The following is a 26,710-nucleotide window of genomic DNA, read 5'->3' on the forward strand; positions in this document are numbered from 1 at the left end:
TAATTTCAGAGATATGATCGCATTCTTATTTCTAAAATATTTTCAGGAATTTGTTTAAAAGTAAATCTTTGGGTGTGTTTGGTATTGCTGTTGCAGACAGCAATAACAGCTTTTCGCTGAAAAGCAGTTAAAAAACTGTTTGGTAAAATCTAAAAGCTGTTTTTCGGAAAAGTGCTTTTGCCCTAAAAGCTGCTGTTAGAAAAAGCAAGTCCCCCATGCTTTTAAAAAAAGCTGCTTTTCAGCTGTTGCGGGAAGCAGATGCTGATTTCACCATCAAACCTTTCCAAAAGCATCATTATTTTTAATTTTTTGCATCAAAACATATACGTATCAAAAAAATTACCAAACAGTCATCTGATTTTTACAACACTTTTTTCAGCAGCACTTTTTCTAACAGCACAACAATTTTTAACAGCAATCCCAAACAGAGCCTTTATGTCACATAAGTCATAGCTGATTTTATGGCTATATTGATTTGGTTGTGTTTATCGGTCATAGGTAGAGTCAAAGATAGCTCCCTGATTGTGGGAATCACCATATATGTATTTCCCTTAATTGTGTGTTACCTTATTCTTTCTTTTCCTATTTATGGAAAGACGATTGAAAGAAATAAACTCATTACTCATTCATTAAACAGTTGTGTAAGGAGAGTTGAAGAGTTCTCTAAAGTAAAACACTTATTATGCAAGATAGGTTCCTCTAAGAATAGGGAAATCAATCCATCTATTCCTGGTAATAGACCCGTAACGAGATCCATAGCCAGGCACCATAACAGAATTACACTCCTAGGTGTTTCTATAGACTTACCAGTGTTTATAGTTCTATAGATGTATAAGTGTTATGAATTTACAACAGGAAGGTTAACAAATTTATGATGGTTGTACGAGTAATATATGAGAAGCATAACATATTAGGATATCCCATCTATAATTTTTATTTTTATGCTCAGAGAGAGGTTCAGAAACTAACCTCTTCAGGTGTTATCGTGTACATTAAATCTTCAATCTTCCGAGCAAATTGGAATAGACGTTCAAAATGCTGTGAAAAAACCAAAAAAAAAAGAATACAGAGTACAACCATTTACATCTAATGCAATTTAAGTACATTCCTTTTACTAAGAAATAAGAATGATACAGAACAAGGCTTCTTACATAATATATGACAACGCTGACATGACGTGTGCAAGCTTGTTCATAAGATTCACTTGCTTGGTGATAAAATTTGGCTAAAGTTGGTACAACATTAGCCAGATCGTACAGACTGCATGCAATTATCTCCGGTCAGCATACTGATGTGATTAAATTTGAATTATACTATCAGCAAATTGTTAAGGCAATATAAAGCAAATTATTAAGGCAACTGCCTAGAAAAGAGAAAACTATGCGGCAAAATAACTTTATATATAGAATTGAAGCAGATTACGGCACCTATTCTGAAACGCGGCATAATTCTCTAAAAGAAATATATCAGCATATTTGGGGTCTGCTTGAGCAACTTTGTCCAAAGTCACAAACATTATGCTTACCTGTCAGGCAAATTTTGTGATATTTTAGCTCCACAAATAGCAAATTCTGCAATCTACGCTCTTTATTAATAAGTGAAAGTCTTTTTCAATAATATAGTAGTTGTATCAGTACCAAAGTACCAAAATTTGGTTATCGTTATTTTATATTTTTAATTTTATTGTTAATACAAGTACATTACATCTCATACTACAAGTTTTATAAAAACCCTTTATTAACAGAGCTACTACCTCTCCTACTTCAAGTGCTCTAAGAACTCTATGTTAAGAAATACTTATTTGATAATAATAATAATAATAATAATAATAATAATAATAGTAAATATTATAATTATAATTATAATAGTAAATAATTATAATAATAATCTATACTCTTTTTAATAATCGAAACTTCCTTTCAATGAAACACGCAGTAGTACCAAAAGTACCAAAATTCGGTTATCATGTTTTTAATGTTATTCAAGTATAATACATCTCCTGTTATACAAGTCCTTTAAAAACCCTATATTAACAGGGCTACTACCTCTCTTCCTGCTACAACTGCTCTAAGAACTCGATATTAATAATTAATTGATGTAATAATAGTTATTATCATTATTATAATAATTACAAATATAATAAATAATTATAATAATAATAATCTATACTCTCATTAATAACCTAAACTTTATTTCAACGAAACGTGCAGTAGTACCAAAGTACCAAAATTGGTAATTGACTATACATTATATTACATTTGACCCATAGTACTTAAAAGTTAAAACCAACCAATTTTTGTAGTACTCAATATCAATTAAAAAATTATCCCACATTTACTCATTATAGTATAGTGATATTATTATTTATTACAATTAAGAATTTTATTATATCATCAAATTATTATTGAATATTTTATATGTCAATTCATTGTGTGTAAGGGTGATGGCCCAAAATACATTTTTTAAAAACTAATGTCCAAAATGCCTCATTCCAAACATATTGCCTTAAATGCCCGTCTAATACGGCATTTCGGGTTCAGCATCTTGCCAAACACAGCATTCATTTAGTAGCATTCATTTAGTTTGCGGCATTTGTAAGACACGACATATCGTGTCTTGTAATATTCTTGAATACGAACATATCACCTATATATGCCAAACATGGTACCACATTACATTGCAACTTTCGATTAATGTCGGTTTTTAATACTTTTTAATTGATAATAGATGTGTCTTTTATTTCTTTTTAAGAAAATTATTGAACCCTAAAATATTAAAAACAAGTGAATTATGCTCCACGTTTAAATTAGGGTTTAGGCCCTTAAAGCCTAATTCATTGTGTCCCTTCTATGTGTATATATAGCCATATTTAATATTTTAATTGGAAAAATTGATATTTATATAATGAAATTATTAAAAATAATTTGTTTAGGTCTGTGTTTGGAACGAGTAACCGAATGTGACTTCTCTTTACAAGAACAAGTTGCCATGGTATTACAAATTCATATTGCCTAAAAAATACCACAACTCGTACTATAAGAATGATGTCAAATGAGTCACAATTCAATAAAGCTTTACTCACGCATTATAGATATTTAAGCTTTGGAACTGTATCTCAACAATGTTCGATACTTTGCACATGCTTATTATTGGAACATTAACATGTTTATAGGAGGTGGCACTCACAAGTTTAGTGTAAGCTTGATCAACGAGATCCCTAGATTGTCCCCCGATGTACTGCTCCATCCGGGTTGCAAGTGTTGCAAACCTATGCATAAGTGACATGACCATCAAAATTAATAATAAGTCACTACAAACTAAATGACAAACATCACTATGGCATTACTGAAAATTTGAAGATGCATTTAAAATAATATAGGTTGGAGTGTTAGAGTAAACAGATGTTACCATTTGCTTGTTTTTATTACAGCCGATAATTTATACTTTGGGAAAAATCTTTTATATCATTAAGGTCTCACTAGCTCGTGTGAGATTCTAATGAGTCCATTGCTTAGATGGGATTATGAAATTGACAAAGGACACAAGGACATGGGTCACTATGGTGATAGAATTTTCGTATGTTAAGATGAGTGCCACCATGCTTAATTTTAAACATAATTATATAGAGGGTTAAGGTAATACATTATTGAACACATCCCTAACTTGAAGGTGGATCATAGGATTCAAAAAGCTTGTCAACAAATTACTAAACCAAATATAACATGCAATCTATTCATTGAACATTAAAAATTATGCACAGCCGTTAACTCTCATTTGACTTTAATGGTAATCCTTTAAAAGATACATATCGTCTTCCACTTTGATTAACACCTAATAACATCAACCCATTCAAAATTTCGATCTATAATATAACCCGCCCGATCCTTCATTTTTAACATTGGTTGAAATTAACAGTTTCTACATAACAATTTTTTGAAGAACGAAATGCTACCAAGGAAAGACGTGCAAACATCGGTTGAAATTAATTGTTTCTACATAACAATAAACACGCCAAAATATAATTTATTTCCATATGGATAAGTTTTGAGGAAATATTTTATAGCAAAATTAAGAAAATCCTTTGTAGTAGCAGGGAGCCAGACTTCTTTCTTAATATTTTTTTCGCCTGACCCAATTCAACTCTATCCAAAAAAATTATAACACACATTTAGCTTGAGGCCGTGAGTTTAATATAAAAGCCTATAAAAGTTGGGCAAATAATAAAACTTATTAAACACAACGGATAAAAAGTGAAACTTTCTTACAATTCAGTTCAAAGACACTTAAATACTCCAATTAGCAAAAAAAATACTCCTAGCACGCTAAATAAAGGTATTTAATATCATTATGTACTACATATTTAAATATAAAAAAATTATTGCATGATCTAATGACGCTCGTTATTTCTTATTCATTTCGGCATGGCTGAATGATAAAATTTAGGTAACAACCCTTCACACAGTTGACAAGAATTTTTAACATATAATCACAAAACATAAATCTATACTATTAAGTCACCTTGGTATGTATGGCAAGACACCTGTCTGCCGAACATTTTTTTCATTCCTTTCTATCATGTGAGCAGCTTCATCTACGAACTGCAATGCAAATAAAAATCATGTTAGAGACTTAAAATGAACTGAAGAAAAATTGTAAGAACCTGTTTAACTTAAAAAGAGAGCTCACACGAGAAAACTGTGTCGAAATCCTATCCATGAGGTCATCAAGCAAGAGTCGCACATATCCTGCAGCATCAGATTTTTCACTAGATAAAAACCGTTCTGTAACCCCATGCATTGATATGCAACGCAGAGGATCAATCTTGAATGCCCAATCGACCACAGCATGGAAGTCTTCCTAAAATTGTTTAAATAAAGAGAATTAAATAAACTTGAAGACTAAGTGAAAATTCTTGATAAAAGAAAGAGAACATTATATTATTCTACCACTCCAATCCAAAATATACATAACAATGAAATAATTTGACATTAATAACATAACTAATCAATTGTAATTAACTTATTCTTGAATTGTAATATATACAAATTAATAATTAATCCCTTATCCGCAGTATTATTGATGAGTAACAAAAAATTTAAATATAAATTTGTAGTAATAATATATCATTATATATATATAAAGTTGCAATCTTTAATTTTGAATGGAAATTATAAATATCTTGAATTAATAATTATTGGATAAATTTTAGGGTTTATTTATGACTACACGAGATAGGATTTTGTTGTTAGAGAAGTTTCGTAACATTGAAATTTGGAGGTTGTTGTATAACTTCTTGTTAATGGAAGATTAGAGTTTTTGTGCTTTTGGGGGTGGACTTGATAGGTTACTCAAATGTTATCATGTATCGATCCCTGTTAGGCTAATTATTGAAATTTATATTCGGAAATGAAGGAAATTAATATAGCCATACTGAAAATATGTCATAATAGTTGACATCCATTTTCTGAACACTTTTTTTAAACCTCTTCCTTAATGTTCTAGGAAAAGCTTTACCTTAAAACACGGAGATTAAAACAGAGTCACGAATGAATCCTCACTTTAATCCAATAATTATTTTAAAATACTCACCAACTCTCTCATAATATAATAATAATAATTACAATTGTTTCAATAGTTATCCTATACTCGGAGAAAATGTACAGTTCTAGATATAAAAGGAAATATCCTTATATTATTCTACTAATATAGTTTAGAATATTTCTAATAATATAAGTACTTGACATTAATAAGTTACTATTTAGTTATAATTAATTTATATCTAAATATTAATATACGTGCATATAATATATAAAACTAAAACTATACACAGTAAAGGCTAAGCTTTATTACTGAATATTGTATATGATTCAAATAAGACCTCCTTGTAGCACCTTATGTTTTGGGAGAGTTAGTTACTTAACATAGTATTAGAGCTTGTTTTGGGGAAAGGTCTTGGGTTTGAACCCTCTCATCCCCAACTCCAACTGCTTAAGTTTATGTATTTGTGTGTTTGTTCTCTTTGTCCGTGTTATTGTTCACTTGAAGGAATGAGGGTGAGTATTGAATATGTTATATGATCTAATTAAGGTATCCTTCTACCACCTTGAGATTTTGGGATAGTTGGTTACTAAACAGTTTTAAGCACAGCTGATTTCCAAGTGTTGCGACTAGATACAACTTGCATGTTCCACATGTCAAACTAGGGTGCCTAATCAAGTGCACTTCTTACAAGGTAAAACTTTTGTAATTCATTTAAAACATGGTATATATTTTCAGAACTTCAAAAAAAATAGAATTAAAAATAGATAGTGTCGTTATAGTACTTGTATTCCCTCAAGCAAATCACGAAGTGACTCATTTAGTGCTGGCAGCTCCGAAATTTGATTACCTACAAAATTACAGAATCAAGGCTGAAATTAACATATTTTAGAGTAGGGATTGACATGATAAATACCCTTTTTTTTGTCACTGTCATCAATGTCCATAATTCCTAAATCATCATTGTTGGCGTCATCCTCATTAGATCCATTCTTGCCACTGGCAGGACCATCTGGTGGAGCAAGTCCAGGAACTTCGAAACACATGAAGTGTGCAAAAAAAGTACTCTGCAGTTTTACTTTGAACAATTTAATAGAGCTAGGTAGAGATTGTAACTGAGAACTTAGGATAGAGAGGTGGGTTAGTAATGACCTCATCTACCAGGAGTGGGATAAATATTGTGAGCATTTTATTATAAGCCTCTGAAACATTGGAAGTATCAACTTCTTTCCCACTTTGACTGGAACCTGCTAAACCTTCAAGCCAGACAGTTGGATGTTTTGACACCTTTGTACTAGCACGAAGTTCATTTGAAAAATCACGTGCCTGCAAATGAATGGAATAGAGCGTACCGCTTAATAATGAAATAACCTAGAATGCTGCACTCATTGCACTACAGAATCACAAGTTTCAACTTAATATCTTCAACATAGGTTATACAGGAAGAATTTCTGTGGAGACAAAATATATTGGAGACTTTGAGACCCATCTTACACACCCTTAGATTAATTCTAATCTAACAAATCATATTTTGTCAACTTTTTTAAAAATATTAAACGCCAAAAGGATATAGTCCAAATGATTGTACAATACATATACAAATTATTATACACGTACATGTATATCAGTTTCCAACATATTGACGTTACAATCAATCACTTGTAACTCTAAGACAATTTATTGCATTTTATTTATTCAAATATTAGCTACCAACATTATTAATATATTTATTTTAAATTTACTACAATTTTTATAAGTACGTAATTGTATAATTAAAGGAAACCAAGATGCAACAAAACTAGATCATTTCTATATAAGAACTTTTATTTTCTTTCTTATTATGTTAATGTTATTTTTATTGATATTATTTTGTTTTGTCAATATAATTTTTACAATTGTTTTATTATAATTGAAAAAACGTAAAAATATACAGTGTGTAAAAATTAGATTTTTATGCTTTGTTTTCTAGGTTCTATTTTTTTCTTTCAAGATGCGGGGTTGCAAATTTTTGTGTATACAAAATTATGAACTCCATTTTTCTACATTTGTTATCTATAAATGTTCAACACCAATATTATACATTCGTGAGTTTATTTATTTAAATACATAAGAAAATGTAGAGCTATGATCTGAAGTACATAGAACAAATATAAATATTTTAATTTGTTCAACTCTCGTAAAAATAAAAAATAACAACAATATCTTTAATTATATTTAACAATGTGTAATGCACTCTGTGCAATATATTCTCCACTTTTTGTTCTGCAATTTATAAACCATTTTGCATTACATATTATTTTGCGTTTAGGTAAACTTATTTGGAACTATGTAAATTGTTCTACACCCTTTCATAGAACAATCGTCCTGTAGGCGGTATCCTTGTTCTGAACTTGGTAAGTTATTTAACATCAGTGTTCTCGCGTGTAAGATTTAAACAAAATCTTACAAAACAAATAAGATTTAAATATAATCAAGTTAATATTGTCAAGTGCTATTTTGTAACTATTGGAAAAGTACATATCATTAATTGCACCAAAATCTACACCACACAAGTACGGAAAATTCAACAGTTATTATAAAGCTATCAGGAATCTCCAACAACGAAATGTCTCTGTAAAACGCAACTACGAAATGCCACTATCATTTATATATAGTAACAGAATTATGAGAGACGTTGTAATCCTAATCATGTGACATTCGTTACAAAGGCTTTTGGCTTCCTGCACTAAATTGTAATCTATACAGAATGTTGAGGAAAAATAGATTCAACCCTAAACTTTATTGGGGGCATGGCGAGTGCTAATGACAAAATTTATCAATAAAATCAGATTGTCAAAAAAGGATCGAAGTAAATTTGAAGTAAATGACCTAACGATGCTGACACTGAAAATTTAAAAGATCAACAGATTACTCACGTAATACTAAATTTAAGAAGAGTAAAATAAGTCGATTCTGCAAGGTTCTCAGACTCATCCAGAGAAATGAAATGTAATTGGAAAATATTTTTAGAAACATCCTGCAGCAGAATTATTTATCAACAGGGTCCTGGCTTTTGCCATTTCAATGATAAAGTAATTGCCTAATAAATTACAATGCAACTTCACCTACATTTTATATGCATGCAAAATGGCAACCAAACTGAATGCTTTGCTGTCTTTTATAAACGAGGAAGGTGCGCAAATGATACACAGAACTTAGCCCCACAATAAGGTAGCTAGCATGGTACATTAGAAACAAGATTAAGAAAAACAAATTCTCAAAAGAATTATTCCCTGACCTCACGTCGTAGAAGCAAATTAAGGGAGCTACAATAAGCCTTTCTCAATGGGACCAAGCAATTCTTATCAAGGTACTGCAATTTGAAAAAAATTGATGATAGTTATAATGAAGAAAGATACACTCATTAGTAAGTAGTAAAATTTATATTAACTATCATGAATGTTTTTTTTCTTTTTTTTTTCTCTAAATAACTACCATGAATGTTTATTAAATCCAACCTTTAGCAGCTGCAAAAGGCGAGCATATGTTCTGCATTTATATCTCAGATCAGCATGATCAGGCCTCTTTAATTGTCCCCGCTATCAAACCATAATATCTAAGTGAAACTCGAGCTTAAAATATCATGATTGTGCAGTAAGCATTTAAAAAGAAACAGCCAACATAAATACCTGAGAAAAGTAACTCTTGTCACTTAACATGAAATCCACCAAATTGGCAAAACAAATTCTCAAAAACTCAGACGCTCTCTGGACAAAAGTACTTCTCAATATTTGAAGTTCTGCCCGCTTCTCTTTAACCTGTAAAATTACATGCTTCATATATTAAAAATTATTTAATTATTTTCATTGTCATGGATTTATTTCAATCCACAGAGAAAATACACTTTTAAAGGATAATATATGCAACAGCTACATACTCGTAAACTATGCTTGTTTACAAGGATTATAATCTAGGCATTTTAGCTCTTACTTTAATTCAAAGTTATTCCTCAAATTACTCTAGAATAAATTTCATCACTACTAAATTATCAATAGGATTTAACAATTTCTGCAGAGGTGTTGGGGGAATAACTAGTCCTTCAAATAAACTAAAATATTTTACGAAAATTAGTCCACGGGATTGTCTTGAAAGATTAAGATTAAATGAAAGCAAATATGTATATAGTCTTTGAATTCTAATGCTTGTAAGCAAACATGGTCATTGGCTGATTCCTGATAGATATAAAATTAATGAAATTTTCTAAGACGCATATTTGCGTAAGCGCAAGGATTACAACCAAATTCCTCAAAGTGATTCCTCAGGTCGTTTTCCATTTCTCCTAATATTTAGAATGATCAATGAAATATTATATACATGTATTTGTGTACTAACCTAGCCTTTTTAGAACGTAACCATGTGGTGAAGCTAAGCATATTATATTGTACATGTACAAAATTTTAAATGATATTAATAAATTTATATCTCCAATATTTTGTGCTTGACCAGGTGAAGCCCTATAACATCTGTGGTCAACCTTTCACACTGACATCTGATAAAGAAATAAGGTATAGGGTGACCACTTTTAGACAAATGGATATGGTCGCTAAGATAAGGTGATTTACAAATAACAAACTAGGGAATTATTGTCAAAAAAATCATAAAGAGGGCAGTGTACATACAGCTAGAGTTTTCCCGTAACAAGGATCCAGATTAGGTACTTCGAGACCATGTAAAGCACTAGTTAGCCACTCACATGCCTCAACATTTTGAGACATCTCATCAAATGAACCTTCCGTCAAACAGGTTGCGTACTGCATCAACAAATTAATGAAAAAGGGTAATTACTTGGCTTCAAAGAAAACTAAGATCCTATTATTAATTAAAAGATTGAAAGTAACTCGAAAGACCTCAGGGGTGATACGTAATTTTACAAGAAGTTTATCAAGTTCCTCAATCAAAGCTTTATTATTTACAGACTGCATTTCCAGCTTGTTATTGCGGGTTTCTATCTGCAATCTCAAGATACATATTGTACATAAGAAGAAAACGCAACATAATGTTGAAAAGAAAAATTAAGAGATACTTGCCATCCATCAAGATTGAAGTAAATAGCAAAATACAAAAAATTGCAAGTAGGCGGCTGTAATTTGATACATGCACAAATTTATATCCAAGTAGGTCCTCTCTGCCAAAAACTACATAACAGTTCACATGATAACCACGACTTAACAATTATCCGACACACTTCCACAGCAAAGGATGAAAGAGAAAACAGTGGAAGAAACCGAGTTACCAAACCAACTGATGATTGAATCCACTATAGATGAGCATGATATTACTTCTCAGGTAAAATTTTGATTGCCGAGAGTTGAGTACAGCGTCAGGTGTTTTATATGAACACACAGATAACCACGACTTCTTAAATTACCACACAGTAAACCAAGAACTTACTGACTCAATGTCCTCTCTCATGTGTCTGAGTTTTATATTAAACATGCCTAGCCATTCATCCATATCTTCCACTAAGTTGGAGGTTGCCTCGAGTCCCTGCATCACCTGTAGGATAATAATATCATTTAACAAAAATGATAGAGACAAAAAAACTAGCAGCAATCTAAATTTGAAAAAACACGCCGCTGAGGCGACCTTGACCACAATTCTAAACACCTGAAGCAGAGCAAATCCGTAAAGCGCGACTAAATGTCTCATTCGGTGGTTTGGCTAAGACCTGAGGCCATCCAAAAGTGCGCTTTCGTGTTGTGAGGCACTGAGTGTCATAATACAAGTTTATGTTTTTCGCATTTTTCTGAGATATTAAAAATGTCATTTTTCGAGCTTGATGAGATAGCTCAAGTGGTTAAGGGCATATTCCTTGTCGTCCCTGGTTTGGGGTTTGATTCTCACTCACCTAGTCCCTCAGAATTGATAAGATATACAAGATATGTTTAGAAGTTCATTAAGTGACGCAGTGAAATGAATCACACCAGAAGAGCATATGAACAAGTTCATGAAGGAAAGAGAAAATGTAAAAGATGCAACCCCAAATAATCTGAGCAGATTAGTCACAAATATGCATCTAAAGACCCCTATAGCAAAATTCAAAAGGACCAACAAGACGACCTAACTTCAACAAACTAGCAAAGAGGCAAGGAAATACACCTAATAAAAACGGAGCTTCGCCTAGTATATAAGCTAGTAATACATATATCAATATGGATAACCATAATCTCTACAGGATATAGGGTAAAGTCATATATACATCTGCTCAACAGTGGAATAAATGACTACCTCATCCAAAAAAGATTCACTCTCCATAATGGCATGCACATTCGCAGCTTCTAAAGCTTGAAGTTCTCGCTTTAACCGCTCGGAGAAAGCCGCCGCCTCACCGATACCCATCACATATCTGCAAGAAATGACGTATACAATATCGTCATCAATATTTTGAAGTATTACAAGGATATATAACATTAGTAAATCAGTTTGCAACTAAGCAATGAAATTGACGGAGAGATCAGTGCCTAGAAGCATTTTCACCCCTTTATATATATCACCAGTTTCCATATTATAATCTAAATAGATTTTTGTGATGCTTGATATACATACTATAAACTTAACACAGAAAAGTAAAACACACATACGTGCCTAAAAGGGCCTCCATGTCAGCTTCCTCGGCTTGAGACACTAGCTCCCTTTCAACAGTCACTTTCATCTCATCCTCTTTCACCTCCGCAGCTTTCTCTACGTGTGATCCATCTTGGAGTTTCTGCTGATTAGTGACTGCAGGTGTAGTATTATCCTGTATCAGATTTAAGATGGTGATTAGTTGGGATTAACTTGTGACAGTTCTGATCACAGATCAATTTTTCATTTATAGGTCTACAGACCTAGATCTAAGCTACAAAGTAACTTGAAATTAAATAAACATATTACTCTCTTCTTTAGTTGCATCTTGCAACCTAAAAGGAGAATACTGTCACGGACATTACATATGTCTGGAAAACATATGTTAATATTTTTTTAGACGCCTTGTATAGTAAGCACATATCAGGCACTGATATAAATGATCATACAAGATAAGTAGTGATAATAATAAGAAAGATCATGGCCATGATATTTCCAATAAATAAATGCACATGGAAACTTATCACGTGCCAACACAGAACCAGTACAAGAAGTATAGAGGAAAAAAAGCTAAAACTCTTACAACATAAAATTAATAATAAAACTTCCTCACCTTTGCCCAAAGAGCCATCTCCACAATGTCTACTCCAACAACTTTCGGCAAACGCCCCAACGCATCTTTGCAGATGTTAAAAATGCACATTACAAGACGGTTTCTGCAACATAAGAAACTTCGCATGATTACATGTACTTCAAGAAAAATATGGAAGAATGAAAGTCTATGTATCAAAAATTATACAGAAAAGTGTATAAGTTCAAGTAATATCACCTGTCATCAACATTACGCATTGTCCAATGAGGTGGAGCAATATGGTGGTTTTTAAGGTTATCAAACCCCTACAGGGACTCAGTCAATTAGCTTCTTTACAATTTTAAATGGTATAGCTAATTAGGAACCAGATCAAATACAAACTTTAGTCGGTACAAACTTTACAAACTTTTTCGAACACTTTGAATCTTAGTTATATTAAGAGTCCGTGTTGAAAATAATTAAAAGACATCGCCCCTCTTTTAAAAAATAAATATATTTTCTGTATAACGTGTGCTCAACACACGTATAACTGGGGTTAACTTCATGTATTGAACAGTAGGTAAAATTTTGTTGAATAATTTATATATACTTCTCGACTATCTTTCTGGAATCACCAATACTAATTTCGGAAATATAAAAAATATGATGTTGAACAATGTTATACTTGTCTTAAACACTTGTAACATAAACATATTAGTTCTTTATAAAAAATGTCACAAATATATTTTCGATATATCAATTTTCAATTATTTAGAAAATATCAATTTATAAACCAAGTTTTCAATAGTTTGTAAAGTTTGTACCAAAAAAATTTTGTACCGGAACCCACCTCTAGCTACAATATGCTTAAGCAGCCCAAATCCAACATGTATAGCTTAAGCATTGCAAATCAAAGGAAAAATATACATCTCAAAGGAAATGTGGATTAAAGCAATACCAACTGAAATGTACATCCACTTGGGTCATCGCTCACAACCTCCACCTTTGAGAGATGTTTCAACTTGTATATTTTTGCAGGCTGTAGATGCACAGAACAGATGATTTAAAGATCTATTACATATACTGCACCATTACTAAGAATCTATATCATAAGAACTATCAATACAATTTTCACTGACAAATAAGTCAATCTCTAATACTCCCTCCGTCCTGTTTTTCTTGTCTGTTAATCAAAATCCATCTTTTATACAATCAAATTAATTAAGTTGATAAGTTCCTAACATAGTATTTAGTTTAGTGATTTTTATCAATTTAACTTTCTGATATTGATGAGTATAATAAATCAGCTCCACTCACATTCTTGGTTAGCAAGAGTTTCTTCAAAAATTCACATACCCATTAACAACATAGAGCCTAATTCTGAAAAAAATTCCTGCCAAACATTAGAGGGGAATTTTATTCATACTTTTGCTTAACCAATTTTGTGGAGGGCAAAAATGGATGGAAAATTTTTACTATATCCATATCTTATTATCAATGTACCAGGATATCTATAAAAACAGTTACAGGGAATTGTCTTCCATATGCAACTCTCACAAACTTATAGCATATCCATGGAGGCCGATTCAAACAATAATTCAAGACGTCGGAGGAGTAAAGATTTATCAATTGGAGAAAACGGAGAATTAATGAATTTTTATTGGAAAAAGTGTTGAAGGAAGAATCGACATGTTTTACTTACAGAAGCTGCCACTATGTTCTAAGACATGCCCTCACACAATCAAGCAACTTTGGAATCAAACACAAACACAACTTGCAAATAAAAATAAAGTCGATTTACCATCTAAACGAGTCGGAAAGGTTGGTAGAAATCGTGTTCATCTTAGCCCCAACAAAATTATACAAATTCCTCTAAATCATTGTTCTACTGCCCCTTCTCTCGCAAAATTTATCAATGTACCAAAAATAAATGTGCTTAGACGAGTAAAAGGACTTATCTGTCCACATTCAAATGCAGTCAAACCACAATTGACAGAAGAAAATTAAAGAGCAAGGTTAGAATATTGCTTGTCCAAAATTGATCCGAATACTTTATTAATTTCAATAATGTTTAATATGATTCATTTTGATGAAAAATGGTTTTATATGACTAAAAAACACCGCAAAGTATTACCTAGTTCGTAATGAACCCGAACCTTCACGAAATGTTAAAAGCAAAAAATTCATCACTAAGGTCATGTTTTTTAGCCATTGTTACTCGCCCCCGAATTGATTTATCAAGGAACAAAATTTTCCAGGAAAAATTGGGCTATTCCCTTTTACTTATAAAGAACCCGCAAAGTGAAACGGAAAACTCGCACTAAAGTTACTAAGGTTGATGAATATATTACGAAAGGAAAAATTAAAACCTGCATTGAGAAAGTATTACCAGCTATTCGAGCTAAGTCACCGAGAGGCACTGGTACAATTTACATCCAACAAGACAATACAAAGCCGCACATTGATTGTAATGATGCTGATTTTATTCAAGCCGCATCAATTGATGGGTCTGATATTCGTCTTACATGCCAACCTGCTAACGGTCCGGATTTGAATGCTTTAGATCTTGGGTTTTCCCGCTGTATTCAAGATTTGTAACATGAAAAAGCGCCTACTATAATTGACGAGCTACAAGCAGCTGTTAAACAATCTTTCGAGGAATATCCACCAGAAAAGCTCAACAAAGTGTTTTTGACTCGGCAGATGTGTATGAAAGAGATTATGACAGTTAATGGTTATAATAATTACAAATTCCCACATATGGGTAAAGATACTAGAACGAGAAGGTACATTGCCACAGCAAATAGGTTGTGAGCCTAATCTTGTGAATGATGTTCTTGCATTTTTAGAAGAGCAAGAAAATTGATCATGGAAAAAAGAGACAAGGCATTAAATATGGAATTAGGACAGAAGATTTTGTGTACTACGTAGAATAAGTTGCAGGTGATTTCTTCTGCAAAATTGTGTTTCCGGGTAATACTAATACTCTGAATCATAGGGGTAGGTGTGGAGATGGTCTTATGAGTTATGACTAGGTTATGATTAAATTACTCCATTATCTATGTCCCTGTTATAGTGTTACTCTATTATATATGTTTTCTTTCTCTTATGTTTTTACGAAAAATTGGGAGTACATGTAATATGATCACTTCCTTTTTATGTTTGCTATTAATTCACAACTTAGTTTTTTTAATGCACCTGTTCTATTAGTAGATTAATTAAGTTTGTTACTGTGTTAAGCACTTGCGTTTCCTCCAATGTGTTCAGTATGTCAGCAAGAAGCACCTGTGTTCAGTATTTATGAAAAGAAGCATGTTATCTGATACACGTGAATTGTGTAGTTTGATTTCTATGACAATGCAATTCTTAATGGTACTGTAACTATCGAAGAACATTGGTAATGATCTCGCAACATGCTAACTACCTGGAAGGTACCTAGAACTCTGGCAACAACCGGAATTCTTGGAACACGGCCTATGGTTTCTAAAATGAGTCAAGAAATTAAAGGAAAAACCAGCATTTGTGTTGAAAAAACAAAAAATGAGGAACCACATGCATAGGACCTTGCAGTCAATACAAGAACTGAAGCATTAGGAATTTTGAACCAGAGAATACCAAAGTTCATTGGAGAACTTTATAATCTACCTGACTACGTGTACTCGTTGTGGCGTCGAACATGGTCAGTGGATTGATCAATTCCTAAATAATAGTATATCTAGTCCTATTCCTGGAGAAGCTCGGTAATTTTAAATCACTAACTGTCAGACCTACAGATGGAACCATTCTGGATTTCTAATTTCAGCTGCTTAATCCATGCTTCAGAAAATCTGGGATAGATTTAGATCCATGCTTCTTAATCCTTCAGAATCATAGTTAAAAAGTTTGTTGGAATATGGCATTTGCTCAAACTTGAATGTTATTACTGGTCCTAAATAATTTGCAGCTGTCCAAACATACAGGGTAATGCTGAGATTTTTACATAGTGATATTTATCATGTGATTCTGAATTTCTGATCCATTAGGTTCGAAGCTGCACTCTAAAACTCGACAGAATTCACTGCATATACTTGCACTTAAAGTTTTCTGCTGATACTTGTGAGACTAATCAAAATTGAAAGCATTGTTGATGTGCTTTCAATAAGTATATTTTATTTGCTGCTCCAGGTGGCTTGAACTATTGCATGCTAATTATAGTTTGCCCCATTAACCTGGGCTACATATAAATATGGCAGCAGCATTCTTACAAATGTGAATGTTTTTTATAAGTTCTGTGACAAAGTGTGGTTGTTAAAATTTTAGTACTGTTTGCTTATGTTATTTTGGTTAAAGTTTTTCATACACCAAGTTAGAGCAACTCAAACCCAACACTATACCACTATTATAACGTAAGTTGTAGTGTAAAATTAACTTCAAGGCAACACTATAATAGTGTAGAAGTTACACCACATAAATAGGGTGACACCAAATTTGGTGTTAAAAGTACATTTGGCGTAATTTTTACACCAAATTTGGCGTCTTTCAAAATTTCTACTATGCCCTTGTCTTTGTTAACAAAAATATATTTATTCCCATCATTTCCAAATTATATCCTATTATATCCAAATAAGTTACTTTTTAAAAAGTGCAACTATCATGCCTCTTTTTAGACATTTAGGGTAAGATATAGTCTAGATGGGTTGGATTGATAATGTGAATGATTTAATTTGACACTAAATTAGTGTAAAGGTTACACTATTGTAGTGTTATGGGTTGGAGATGGTTAGTGACTCAATGCAGGGTTTTTATCCACTTATCGAGCTACATAGCGGATTGAATGTTTCAGTAGCTAGAGAAGAACTTGTCCATTCAAACTCTTAAACTTGTGTTCATTTCAAAAATTGTTTATGTTAGTGTACACTAATTTTGAAAAAATTGGATTGTAGTGTTAACAACTGTCGATTTATCTTTTGATTTTGTTCTTAATTTTGTAGGTAGTTTGAATCTAAACATTCTTTCTTAAATTACTCTATCACTAATTTAAAAAAGGCAAGGATACAAGAGCAAAGATGTTAATCAATTTACTATAATTATTAAATGTGGAAACATTTTCTAAGACAAAGAAAAATGGAAACAGTGGACAAGAAAACGTGGACGGAGGGAGTATAATTTTAGTTGAACCTATAAACCCATAAGAAAAATACTTAATTCTTGAGTAATTGAACACCAGTAAATAAGTCATAAATTATTTTTTTTATATTATACCCAAAGATTCTTCATGATTTGCAAGAACAAAATGATTTAACATCAAACAAAAGTAAAGGTAAAAAAACAGGGACATTACCTCAAGAACTCCTCCGCTGGAATACTTCAAGACTCGAAGAAAAGCTTTAACTCGCTGTGGTTTTTGCTTTGCTGCATGAACAAATCATAAAGCGCAATGTAAACAGAGTGGCCAGAATCAATCAATCTGGCATGTTTAAATATATGTCAATAAGGAGGATCTAAAAACTTTCAAAATATTTAGAATGTTATTAAAGATCTAAAGCAGGGTATGCCTGAAGCTGTATTCATATATATTCCAAGACAAGAAAAAGAAACTGCTCATATCTTGGCCAGAAATGCTGTGAAGTTTTATTTTACTAGAATATTATCATGGAGCACAAAATAGACACTAAAGATGAAGTTAAAAACACGAAAGTACAATGCACAATCTGCTACACCAAGTAGCGATTGAGCGGACTGCCTAATTCTGTCACAGTATGCATTGTTAAAATTAGAGAACAATAAACTCTTTAAATCACAAAAATGTCAAAAAATGAAAATATGGATATATATAGGCACGTCTTAGGTAAATCAGAATCTCGCCCTATACAGAGAACATAAACAATAGGGGGGAGAGAGAGAGAGAGGGAGAAGAGAGAGAGAGAGAGAGGGAGAGAGAGAGAGAGAGACAGGGAGGGAGAGAGAGAGAGAGAGAGGGGAAGAAGAGGGAGAGGAGAGAGAGAGGGAGAGAGAGAGAGAGAGAGGAAGAGGGAGAGGAGAGAGAGATAGAGAGGGAGGGAGAGAGATAGAGAGAGAGGGAGGGAGGGAGAGAGAGAGAGAGGAGGGCGTACTGGAGATGGCGAGAACTCTAGGTTTAGCCATGGCACTACCACGACCTAACTTGGCAGTTTTGCCCCAAACACCTTGACCACCACCTTGGCTCTTGGCGACGCGTATAGACATAACCACCTTCTGTTTAGTGCCTTCAATGGCTGCCTCGCATGCTCGACGTAGCTCTGCATCGTCCGCGCTTGATTTCGCCATTTTCTCACTATCCCAACTACTACTGTATTATGCATGTATATCCAAAATTGTATGTATCGTTAAACAGTACTCCATTATAACTAACTGTGATTTGCTTTCCACAATTCCAGCAACCTTTGCCAGATGTATATTTTTGTCACCACATACCCAATTTTATGTTTCATATTCATACAAAATTAAAAAAAAAACATGTTTCAATTTTGATTGTTTAATTTTAATAATTCCATCTGTCACTGCCCTTTATTTCATTTTTGCTTCAAGACTTATTTATATATTTGATTTTGTACTATTAAATAAAAGGAACTTTTTATATTTAAATTATTTCCAGAACAAGTTCTTGTTGGTACTGGTAGTGCTCCAGATCACAATACAATCTATAAAAGCAAGATCAAGAATTTTAAGCTACACGATAAAATGTCAGGATGAACTCAACTTTCACTGAGATTGTTTCATGCAGCAAGACCAGCATCTTTTTTAAGCCAAGAATAGACAAAATTATAACTATAACAGCAAAAAGATGTGGCCAAGATAATCATCCCCGTACTCTTCGAGATGGATCGGGAAATTCCAGTTTCAACTTAATTTTGTATGTTACATGAGAAGGAGAACCTTCAAGTTTGGTCTGCTGAAAAACTGCGATGCCACGTGCAAACGCGAAAGAGCCTGTGCCACCTACCACAACAAGTTCATCTCTGTCCTTGTGGCCAATATTCTTGGCTTGTACACTGAGGCTCCCGGAATATTCGTGTGTGTCGAATGTGAAGTAAATAATATTGAACGCCGACTGTGTAAATTGTTCAACTGGGAGTATAAAGCCTTGTGCTTTTCCAACTACCAGTGAAGTGTTTTCTGGGCCGTCGGTGAGGGTGCGATGAAAGATTAATGCTCCAGCGTCTGGTGAGGGCACACTCTGGAGATCGGAATTTGAAAGTTGAGGCTGTTGAAGGTACAAGGAAAAAGCCATCAATGGGCTTGTAGAATTCTTCAATGGCTTTCTGTGAACTCCTGGAGAGAATATTGCGAGTAATATAACTATAAGTGTAGCGAGAAGAACCCCGGTGCAGAAGATGATCTTTGGAAGCATACTTTTGGTTTCCGTGTGCTTCTGTAGACATTTTCTGGAGTAAGTACTTGTAAATAACTGGCCTAGTGTTTGAGTTAATGTTTTGGCCACCAGATACACCTCTTTACCTACTGCACCTAAACCATTATATATGTTTCAGAATAAAACAATCACAACTGATTTGCCGTGTAATTGAGTCAATGCTATAGACAAACAGTCAAACATTTAGCAAACTTAAAACGAAGTTTTTAAAAAAATTCTCTAGAACACAGAGGAAATCATACCGGGGTCGATCTAAAACCCGGGTTTTTTAGTTAGAAATTTTGGTATCACATAGATTCACAAGCTTTAAACATAATTATTAATATTGTATTAATTGCTAATAACAAACTATTGTTGTCATTGACGTCTCAATTGAGCGGGGGGGGGGGGCATCACAGACCTGACAGGGGACACCTAGAATTTTCGGTTGCATCTAGTCAGGCAATGCTACTTGACAGTTGACAACATGCCAGTTCCCTACAACTTGATGGAGTTCCAGACTTCAATACACAAGATCTCGAGGACAGATAATGCAAGTGACAAAAAAGATAACAATTCCAGCATTCTTAACACGGCAACTTAGTTAGCCAACTAAACCAGGATCCCAGAAAAAGGCTTAAAACCCTTCAGTGTCATAGACTATCAACAATCAACAAAATTTCATCTAATCTCATATAATATTAAGAGAACTTTTTTGCTGGACTAGCTTCTATACAAACAAACAACATTTAACATCTCATATAATTTATAGAAACATCTTTTTTGAACTAGCTTCTATGAATTTTACAAAATATTCTGCTGGTGGAAACCATGGTGTGTCAACGTCAAACTTCCTTTAACATTGTGAACATCAGGTACAAACTTCTAATTCATGTCATCAGAGTAAGAAAAGGACGTCTTCACCTACTGCACACGATAACAACTTTTATATACGGACTTTAGGATCTACACTCATCTGCATGGTGCCATGCAGCTTGTAAATTAAATAGTTTGTAATCGATTTCTGCGGTGCTATAACAGAATGAAGGGCACTACATAACAGTGCTATAAGAGAATGAAGGGCACTACATAACGGGAATATAGCTTTAAGTAAAGCATTTACCTTCTGATAAAATCTGGTTTGTTTTCTTTATCAATGTTCTTTAGTGGATGGCGGGTTCAACTGGTGTTTGCTAACACTATGCTTTTTGAGCCCCTCCAGTAATTGCAGTCAGTTGCATCAAAATAATCTATATCTTCACCTTATGGGCCAGCAATTCCTGTCTTCTGAGGTCCTTGAAGATAAATTTATGGAACCAACACAAACAACATATTAAATCACTAGAGGCTTAGCCTTTCGTATGTGGCCCATGCTATTAACAAGATCCTTTCTAGTGCAAACAGGGAACATATTGATATTTTTCAACACTTTCATCCGCCAGAGAACATATGGAAAACTCAGTTGATCACGAGAAGTGAAACGAACCACTTCATTAAACCAAAGGCACATAAACAGATTAGTTGATGGTGTGTGTTCCCTTACAATTACTGAGGCCTCAGATAGAGCTGCAAACATAGATATCGAGGTAAGTATTTATAAAGGTTTATGCCTGTCTTATTCAAATAGAACATTAGAATTGCCGTTACAAGCATACCCTTTTTTCCATTAAATCTCTTATCTTCTGGAAGGCCATCTAGACGGTACTGAGACAATTGTATCTCCACTTCTTCTGGGGTGGCTTTGTTTTTCTTGACAACAGCCTTTGCCTCATCATAAACACTACTTCTGGCTCCATGTTCAGAAATTGCAAGTACAGAATTCGAACGCCAAAGAAGGGCTTCCAGCACACCCAGAGGATCCCTCCTAAATTGAGATTTCGAATCCACCCAGATAGAGTAGCTTGATTGAGGAAAGAGACGATGGGCCAGCATCTGGTAAAAAATACACGAGGAATGATTTTTTCAAGTAAAATAGAAGAGGGTGAAACTGTACCACAAGTATTTCTCGGAGAACTATGTAGGTTTTTTCTTTAACAAATACCTTGATATCATTATACGCAAAATTCCCATGTATGATTGGTGATTAGTCTACTTGGCAGCAAGATAATTTATTTATATTTTATAAGGTTTGTACACTGACAGCACCACAGAAATAAGAACAAAATTAAATTCCACAACGGCTTTCCTACCTTCGGAATTTTACCATTCAACCTCTGGTCACTGAAAGGAAGATTTCTAACTAACACAATCCGCCACTTCCCAATGTAGTGGTCCTCGCCAACTTTGTGCCCTGCTATTTCCTGTGCAGCAAGAGTGATTTCATCCCAGAACGCCACATAGCAAACCTGCACTATCTTTGTAGTTTAGCAAATCAAGTAAAGCAACCTTTAGCAAGAGAGACCACTTCAGCAATATTAATACCCTCTGAAGTGATGACTCAGACATTCCAATAGGTTGATAGAGATCATCTCCACCACCAAATGTACAAGTAGATACGACAACTTTGCATGTTTGCATGAATCTTTTGTCGTCATCAGAGATTATGAACCCACCATCCTTGCTATAAAAACCACAATGAACCCTGGACATATCATTCACCTGTAGTAATTATGTAATAAGAAACGATAGTACATATCTATGAACATAGAAATAAGTAGTACATATTCATGTAAACAAGCCGTGGAAAATTGCAAGGGACTAATATAACTACTGATGTAAAGAAAGATCGAATTGCAGCAAGATCCAGAAGTAAATTCATCTTAAGTATCAATTTCAAGAGGAATTCTAACTTTACTTGATAAGTAAAGAAGAAAGGGACCAAGAAGCTAAACATACAATCTTAAAAGAATGTTCTCTTTGCTCAAAAGATTGGTCTCCAGTGAACAGATTAAATCTTGTGGTATTCATCTGCTTACGAGATTGGATCCCATCAGGTGTATCGCTCTCTGATAAGTATATCAATTTTTTGATAGGATCGACAAACTCCTTTTTAATTGGGATATCCAACTGCTGAAGTTCTTCATCAGGAAGGAGCTTTAAACAACCTGACATGGTCCATTAATGTCTGTTATTAAGTAAAACAAATTCGAAGTCATAACATATCACAAACAGAAACATTTTACTAAAGAGACTAATAATCTCCACATGATCCAAAGTCCAAACTCAAAATGATAAGTATGTACAAAGTCGAAACAATCTTAAGTACAAGCGTAAATTTAATCTTTATTCACGTAGTAAAACACTCATGGTTTCTTACCAGCGTGTTACCTTGCATATGTAAAGTATAAACATACTTTTTTCTCAGTCAACCTCATATTACTACCGAATTCAAGCTATAAGTTATCAAATCTATGTTATTAAGTATAATAACAAACCATATTGTATAATCACCAAATCATAAATATAATAATATCACTCTTTAATCTTCACGCATCCTCCATTTTATCACCAAGTCTACACTAGTACTACTAAATTTACAGATCAAATATCAGATTTATAATTTATTAAATCGAGCCTATAATAATGTAATGCCGAAGATTTATGTACATTCACTAGCGATTCGCAACCAAAGCATTGTTTCAGCTATAGGAATCACCGGCTATTCTATTTCATTACACATGAACTCTAATTGAACATATACATAAACACAATTAAATTAGCAATAGAATGCAATCAATACAATACAATACAATACAGTTACAAAATACAATGTAATATAAAAGATCTGAATAATAATTGAAATACTTACGTTCTCTAACTCCGGCAACAACTCGAGTAGTCGGATCTAACCGATTCAAGTTCCCCGGCGATTTTATCTCCGTGACTGAGTCATGTTTCTTCTGAGTCGCGAGCTCCGAGTTGTGTTTGTGACCTAAGCTAGAGGCCTCGAAAACGAGAAGTCCGGCAGCCGGAAAGAAGAGAAACAGCGGCCACCAGCGACGGAGAAAGCGGGAGAGTAATTTGGCGGAGCCACGTGGCGCAGATTTCTTGCGTTTACGTCTGGCTCGGAGACGCAATTTCTCGGCGAGATTGTCGGAGTCTTCGTCGGAGACATTGATTGCGACGCTGTTGTTATTGTTGAACATTTTTTACACTCATGGAGATGAAAATTGTAAAACTGGGAATTATAAATTGTATGTTCTGTGACTGCCAATTGGGTTAATTTGGAAAATTCAATCCAAATTATAGCTGTTTGAATTTGCGAAGTAATAATTTTATTTTTTTCTCTTTCATTATTTTTATAGAGAATTTTAATAAAATTATCAATTATACTAATTGTTTATAATTTTACTATTTTAAAAAAATATTTGTAAAAATATGGTGTATTCAAAATTTACCAGATATGTAACCAGTTGATTCCAGTTTTTTTTTTTTTTGCCAATCTTTTTACTTATAACTTAGTATCTGTTCTGTTAGAGGAGAATCGAACTTTGGTGGTTCGACAAGGACGAAATTCGTCGAATGTTACATATAATAAAATTGAGTTGTTATTTTTGTAAAAAATGACATTTTTGCAAATAAAAAATAATTTTTGCAATTTTTTTAAAAATAATAATATTTTAACAAATAAATTTTTAAGAACTACATTTTATTAAGGTATTTTTTTTAATGCGTGTCTAAGCCTCGTTACTCTGTGTGTACAAAGGTGACTAGTAATTTATACTGCTCGACACCATGTGTGAATGAATAATTTTATCAAGAGCCTAAGCAGAATTTACACTGATTCACAGTACATAAAAAACAGGATCTACCATAACAAAAGCTTCCCTCACAAAGTAATGATTTCATTAAGCATCAATAGAGTATGGTGTCTTCAACAAATCATAAGGAGCCCAAAGTGCATCCAAAGGACATGGCCGGTTATTGTCCAGTCTCACCCACGGTTTCCCCTTACCACTCCAATGCAGCAAACTCACTGGCCCTGGATGCAAATCGCGGCAAAGACCGCGAAAATTATCCCCACCTAGGCCATGCTGATTCCATCTGTGATCCACTGGAGCTATGTTTCCTGCAAAAACAAGCATAAAAGGTGGTAATGATCCTAATTCATATATCCTCATCCTCTTCTGTAACTCCATCCATTCTTCTAGTCTTCTGGTGTAATCTCCGGCTCTCCACCGCGCTAGATCAATGACCATCACTCCGGTGTTAAAATAGCAAGCCTTGCGGTTTGCAAAAGTTAAAGATAGTGAAGGGTTTGACCAGAAAGTTGGAGTGAAGTATGTTGTGAAATTTGCATTGCAGTACTCTGGAGCTGCTAATACTATGTTATCAGATAGTGGAGTTTCCGAAAGTTTGGCAATGTCATCTACTAGTACTAAATCAGAATCTAGATATACAATTTTTTTGATGCATGATGGTAATATGCTGGGAAAGTAGCTTCTGGCGTAGTTTAAAGGGCAGTCAAGTGCAGACCGGATTGAGGTGGAGATGAGACGGGCTACGTAAGAGTCGTCGAAAGGATAAACTTGGAATTTTAGGTATGGAAAGGAGGTGGAGATGGTGGCATGTAAGAGTGAGGCATTGGAAGAAGCTGAGGTGACAAAGTGAAAGACTATGTTTTGTGGACAAGAGGAGTGCTGGAGAACGGAGAGAATCGCGGCCATCGAGCCACGGATGTATGCAGCATCAAGGGTCATTGCTACATGGACCGCGTTATCATAGCATAGATGGTGATCATTAGCCTTAAGGATGGAAGGGCAGTTTGGAGAGTTGTAGAACTCCGGGGCTTGTTTGAATTGTTGTGAAATTGAAGTAGAAATAGTAGTAATACGAGTCGAATGAGATGATCCAAGTAAAGAGAGTACAAGAAAGAATGGAATGAGGAGTTGGAGGTTTTGGTTTGGCATGGTGGAGAGGGGCAATGTTAGATTTAGACTTGCTTTGTGTGTGAGTTTTTATGAGTACAAGTTTGATTGACTTGCAAGTTTGGAGACACGTTTCGATAAACATAATAGAAGAGGAGGTGTAGAGTCAAAGGTTTTAAAGATTTGCAGACCAGAGTTTGTTGGGTTTCATCCTGTTTAAGAAATGGAGTACGACCAGAAGTGCTTCCTTGTTTACTTCCAATTTAAGGCCTTCAATTTAAGACTGAACTGTGCGAGTTATCATTGCAAACTATTACATTTACAGGGTCTGTGTTAGTGTCTTGTGACCCATCTGTTAGGTAGTAATATAATCATAGTACTCTTATGTAGAAGTTTAACTATTTTCTACAGCTTTAAAGTCCATGCTGTGGGCACAATATTTCTAGAAATAAAGCTCCGGTCAAAGTCCATTAGATGCATTTTAGAGTGTCGGTATCACTGTTCTAAGACCATTCCTTTCTTTCTTTATTACAGTATTTATTTCTACATGAAAAATTGTATGGTTCTCACCGATTAAATCTTGGCAAATTATCCCAAGCAATTTGGCTGGAATGCATCATCCGCAATGTTTCATTACAGGATTTCGCAATGTTTTATTACGGTAGGTGAGTACTACCGCAATGAAGTATTACGGCAACTGTATCCCTTTCAAAGATGGCTGGGGAACAGCTTCCTTAAATCTTTACCTACCTAGAGTGTGGCTATCATCAATTTTTGGACCATTTGTCGAACCTCAAGATTATAAAATAGAGTAGTGCTACA

General features: G+C 33.8%; 4 protein-coding genes across 11 annotated transcripts in view; all 4 read right to left on the reverse strand.

Annotated features, from left to right (window-relative positions):
* Positions 1–19,086, reverse strand: part of LOC141697814 (exocyst complex component SEC3A-like) — a 30,180-nt gene extending 11,094 nt beyond the window's left edge. For 2 of the 4 annotated variants that reach the window (XM_074502359.1, XM_074502358.1), the window contains exons 1-22: positions 18,805–19,086; positions 18,033–18,103; positions 13,671–13,751; positions 12,971–13,038; positions 12,755–12,857; positions 12,159–12,316; positions 11,806–11,923; positions 10,969–11,073; positions 10,425–10,526; positions 10,197–10,328; positions 9,207–9,335; positions 9,036–9,116; positions 8,816–8,890; positions 6,691–6,864; positions 6,455–6,605; positions 6,324–6,388; positions 4,687–4,857; positions 4,519–4,598; positions 3,187–3,268; positions 1,428–1,525; positions 1,152–1,260; positions 970–1,038 (exon numbers count right to left, since the gene is read on the reverse strand). In XM_074502359.1, the coding sequence (XP_074358460.1) occupies positions 970–1,038; positions 1,152–1,260; positions 1,428–1,525; positions 3,187–3,268; positions 4,519–4,598; positions 4,687–4,857; positions 6,324–6,388; positions 6,455–6,605; positions 6,691–6,864; positions 8,816–8,890; positions 9,036–9,116; positions 9,207–9,335; positions 10,197–10,328; positions 10,425–10,526; positions 10,969–11,073; positions 11,806–11,923; positions 12,159–12,316; positions 12,755–12,857; positions 12,971–13,038; positions 13,671–13,751; positions 18,033–18,103; positions 18,805–18,997 (2,415 nt within the window). In that variant the 5' untranslated portion in view covers positions 18,998–19,086. Of the gene's footprint in view, positions 1–969; positions 1,039–1,151; positions 1,261–1,427; positions 1,526–3,186; positions 3,269–4,518; positions 4,599–4,686; positions 4,858–6,323; positions 6,389–6,454; positions 6,606–6,690; positions 6,865–8,815; positions 8,891–9,035; positions 9,117–9,206; positions 9,336–10,196; positions 10,329–10,424; positions 10,527–10,968; positions 11,074–11,805; positions 11,924–12,158; positions 12,317–12,754; positions 12,858–12,970; positions 13,039–13,670; positions 13,752–18,032; positions 18,104–18,804 lie in introns of those variants that run through there. The other 2 variants (XR_012564855.1, XM_074502360.1) reach the window with 2 other exon arrangements.
* Positions 19,087–19,529: 443 nt separating this feature from the next.
* LOC141697549 (dirigent protein 5-like) lies at positions 19,530–20,081 on the reverse strand. The gene has a single exon (XM_074501970.1). The coding sequence runs from the start codon at positions 20,079–20,081 to the stop codon at positions 19,530–19,532; it is 552 nt and encodes a 183-aa protein (XP_074358071.1).
* A 399-nt stretch (positions 20,082–20,480) lies between these two features.
* On the reverse strand, positions 20,481–24,248 carry LOC141696915 (putative hexosyltransferase MUCI70). 5 transcript variants are annotated; one of them, XR_012564546.1, is made up of 7 exons: positions 23,830–24,248; positions 22,917–23,125; positions 22,503–22,679; positions 22,271–22,426; positions 21,737–22,013; positions 21,205–21,647; positions 20,481–20,585 (listed from the first exon to the last, which is right to left on the reverse strand). XR_012564546.1 is itself a non-coding variant. In XM_074501066.1 (6 exons), exons 1-6 carry the CDS (start codon positions 24,164–24,166, stop codon positions 21,415–21,417), a joined length of 1,389 nt encoding a protein of 462 aa, XP_074357167.1. In that variant the 5' UTR covers positions 24,167–24,248; the 3' UTR covers positions 20,752–21,414. The 5 variants fall into 5 exon arrangements, 1 of the variants encoding a protein (XP_074357167.1); XR_012564547.1 differs by having other exon boundaries at positions 20,505–20,579; XR_012564544.1 differs by lacking the exon at positions 20,481–20,585 and adding an exon at positions 20,752–21,008.
* A 471-nt stretch (positions 24,249–24,719) lies between these two features.
* On the reverse strand, positions 24,720–26,268 carry LOC141696916 (putative galacturonosyltransferase-like 1). The gene has a single exon (XM_074501067.1). It carries the CDS (start codon positions 25,928–25,930, stop codon positions 24,869–24,871), a length of 1,062 nt encoding a protein of 353 aa, XP_074357168.1. The 5' UTR covers positions 25,931–26,268; the 3' UTR covers positions 24,720–24,868.
* Between the last annotated feature and the right edge of the window lie 442 nt (positions 26,269–26,710).

Source organism: Apium graveolens, chromosome 11, assembly GCF_009905375.1.
Source record: "Apium graveolens cultivar Ventura chromosome 11, ASM990537v1, whole genome shotgun sequence".
NCBI classification, from domain to species: Eukaryota; Viridiplantae; Streptophyta; class Magnoliopsida; order Apiales; family Apiaceae; genus Apium; species Apium graveolens.

Excerpts from the sequence above, each read along its gene's own strand:
- LOC141697549 (XM_074501970.1), bottom strand. The coding sequence starts at position 20,081 with ATGCTTCCAAAGATCATCTTCTGCACCGGGGTTCTTCTCGCTACACTT.
- LOC141696915 (XM_074501066.1), bottom strand. The coding sequence starts at position 24,166 with ATGTTCAACAATAACAACAGCGTCGCAATCAATGTCTCCGACGAAGAC. Across the intron at positions 23,126-23,829 it reads TGTTGCCGGAGTTAGAGAAC|GTTGTTTAAAGCTCCTTCCT; the intron begins GTAAGTATTTCA and ends GGACCATGTCAG. Across the intron at positions 22,680-22,916 it reads GAGAACATTCTTTTAAGATT|GTGAATGATATGTCCAGGGT; the intron begins GTATGTTTAGCT and ends TAATTACTACAG.
- LOC141696916 (XM_074501067.1), bottom strand. The coding sequence starts at position 25,930 with ATGCCAAACCAAAACCTCCAACTCCTCATTCCATTCTTTCTTGTACTC.